This window comes from Acanthisitta chloris, unplaced genomic scaffold (genome assembly GCF_000695815.1).
Source record: "Acanthisitta chloris isolate BGI_N310 unplaced genomic scaffold, ASM69581v1 scaffold19495, whole genome shotgun sequence".
NCBI lineage: Eukaryota > Metazoa > Chordata > Aves > Passeriformes > Acanthisittidae > Acanthisitta > Acanthisitta chloris.
Window position 1 is genome coordinate 1 of NW_008672352.1, and position 2,754 is coordinate 2,754.

The 2,754-nt window shown below is 54.0% G+C and overlaps 1 protein-coding gene across 1 annotated transcript in view; it reads right to left on the reverse strand.

The window, feature by feature from the left end:
* Positions 1–3: 3 nt before the first annotated feature.
* Positions 4–2,754, reverse strand: part of LOC103802051 (cyclic AMP-dependent transcription factor ATF-7-like) — a gene marked incomplete at both ends in the record, with an annotated part of 3,854 nt that continues 1,103 nt past the window's right edge. The window contains 3 exons of the mRNA XM_009074491.1: positions 4–99; positions 1,668–1,814; positions 2,547–2,660. Coding sequence (XP_009072739.1) covers positions 4–99; positions 1,668–1,814; positions 2,547–2,660 — 357 coding nt within the window. The remainder of the gene's footprint in view (positions 100–1,667; positions 1,815–2,546; positions 2,661–2,754) is intronic.

Below are 2,754 nucleotides of genomic sequence, written 5' to 3' on the forward strand. Positions count from 1 at the left end.
GTTCCGCTCCAGGAATCGCTGCCGCCGCTCGTCCGGATCCTCGTCCACCGTGCGCCGGCGCCGACCCCCCGTGCTGGGGGTGGGCTGGGCAGGGGACACCTGGGCAGGAGCAGGGACAGACATGGAATCAACCAGAGACCTCTAAGGTCATCAAGTCCAACCCTTGACTCGTCACTGTTGTGACCCCCAAACCCTAACCAGATCCTCCAGTGCCACATCAGACACCTCTGAGACACCTCCAGGGCTGGTGACTCCACCACCTCTATGGACAATTCTTATTCCAAGGCCATTCCCTCTCATCTTCTCCCTGCAGCCATGGCAGGAGAGACATCCCCCACCTCTCTCCAACCCTCTCAGGAGGTGTGGAGAGCCAGGAAGTCACCCTTGAGCCTCTTCTCAAGGCTCAACAGACCCAACTCCCTCAGCCCTTCGTAGAATCATATCCTCACAGAATCATCAAGGTTGGAAGAGACCACCAAGATCATCAAGTCCAACACTTGACCTGTCACTGCTGTAACCCCCAAACCCTAACCCAGATCCTCCAGTGCCACATCCAGACATGTTCTAGATCTTTAAGAAGCCTCATTGGACATGTGTTCTAGACTTTTTCTGCCCTCTTTGCCCTTCTCAGGACACTCTTTGATGCCTCCATGTCCTTCTTGCAGTGAGTGCCCAGAGCTGAGCTCAGCACTGAGGTGTGACCTCCCCAGTTCCAAGTCCAGGGCGATGATCACCACCCTAGTGCTGGTCTTGCTCCAGGCCAAGATGTTCTTGGCCTCCTTGGCCACCTGGTCACCCTGTTGGCTGTGCCACCAGCACTGCCAAGTCCCTTTGTGCCCAACACCTCTCCAGCCACTCCTGCCCCAGCCTGGAGCTGCTCAGGGCTGTGGTGGCTCAAGGGTAGGACCAACACTTTGCAAGAGGTGCAAAGGTGCAAGAGACTGAAGAGCAGCTCTAGGACAGTGGTGTCACCATGACTTGAAGGAGAAGATGCAGCTGGAACAGCCACCAGGCACAGCCAAGGAGGCCTCACCTGCCTTTGGGGTCAGGAACTCACAGAGCAAAATCTCAACTTCTGAGGGAGCAATCTGCTTTCAAAATGAACTTGGGTTCATTCTCCCTCAACATCTTCAGCCAAACAAACTCTTGGAGGTAACTGGTACCAAAAGATTTTGGATTGCCATGTGTTTCCTGGGTTTATTTCAGGAGAACAAAGGAAAAGGCAGCAATGGTTGACAAGTGCAGCAGTCCCAGTTTGGCTGTGAGGGGCAATCACCTCCCCCCATGCCCAGGAACACTCCAGCACTTGCTGTTGGGCAGCATATGGATATTAAACTCCTGGAAGCTCATCCAAGTGATGGAGCAGGTGGTGATCCTGCTGGAAGGTTGGCATTTGGCTGCTTGGCAGGAGCCAACAGAGCTGATTGCCTGAGAAGGGAGTGTTTAACCCCAGTAATTGAGCAGGGAAAAAGAGAGGGAAATATTCTTTCCAAACTCCAGACCTCATCAGGCAAATGAATGTGGTGCTGGAGTTTGTGCCTGGTGGGGTGGGAATGTGTCTGTGTCGAAACAGCACTGGAATAACAAAGTTTTAACCCATTCCTCCTCTTGCCTCAAGCCCAGGAACCATCCCAGCACCTCCAGATCAGGCAGAAGCAGCAGCAAACCTGTGGTTGAGCTGGGGAAGGAGCATCAGGATGCTGGACAAGGATCTGGCTCTGCTCCGGACGCGCCGTGACCATGGTGCTGGCTGAGCCCACCACCAGGTTGCTGCCATTCAGCGAGGAAGATGCTGTCAGACTGGCCTTCAGCCTCTGGGAGAGGAGAAAAGGGACATCAGAGGATCTGCTCTGTCTGCTGGCAAAGCTCTAAGCAGCTCCTGACAGCCAAGGAGACATCCTGCTGGGGACAGGCTCTGCAGAGCCTGTGCTTGACTTGAGGCCAGCCAAAAGCCACCACCATCTGCTCTGCCCAAAGACAGAGAGCAGCATCCAACCCAATGGGCAGGTGTCATTCCAAAACTGCTACTGGCACTGCCATCAATCCCTTTCCCAGCTGGCAGGCTCTATGGAAAGCACAGGGATTGAACAGGTTGTGGACTTGTCTCCCAACTGTGGGACCACAAGTGCCACATCTATCCAGGTTTGCTTCCCCCTAACCCATAAGGAACCACAAGAGGAAAGTTCTTTTCATGAGAGGCCTGAGCAGGAGCTCTGAATGACAATCCAACCTCTCTTCTCTTGGCTCTGCCTTCCTCAATTCCACCTCCATCCCATCTGCTCTGGAAGCAAAGCCACAGTCAGCCTGGGGAACTAAGCTTGTCCCTTCACTCACAGTGCTCTGATGTTCCTGGTGGCATTTCCAACCCCTGAAATGCTCCCAAGGCTGCTGAATTCCTCCCTGAATCCTCCAGGATCCCAGAGGACTCCTGGCTCTTCCTGAAGGCTGTGGAGCAAAAACCTCCAACCTGGAGCTGCTTCTGGGAGGAGCCAGCAAAAAAAGCTGAAGGACAACACCATAGCCATGACACTCTCCTTGCCACTCACCATTTTGGCTTCTGAGTGCACTGGAAGTCCTGATGGGGAAATGGAGCCACTGGTGTTGATGGGAGGCCCAGGAATTCCAGGAATGTTGGGCACCATGGACATGGGCCGAGCCAGCTGTGAGGGGAGGAAAGGAGACACACAGTGTTGTCACTCCATGCAGCAGCTCTGCACATGTAAAAATCCTGACAAACTATGCCCATCCATCATT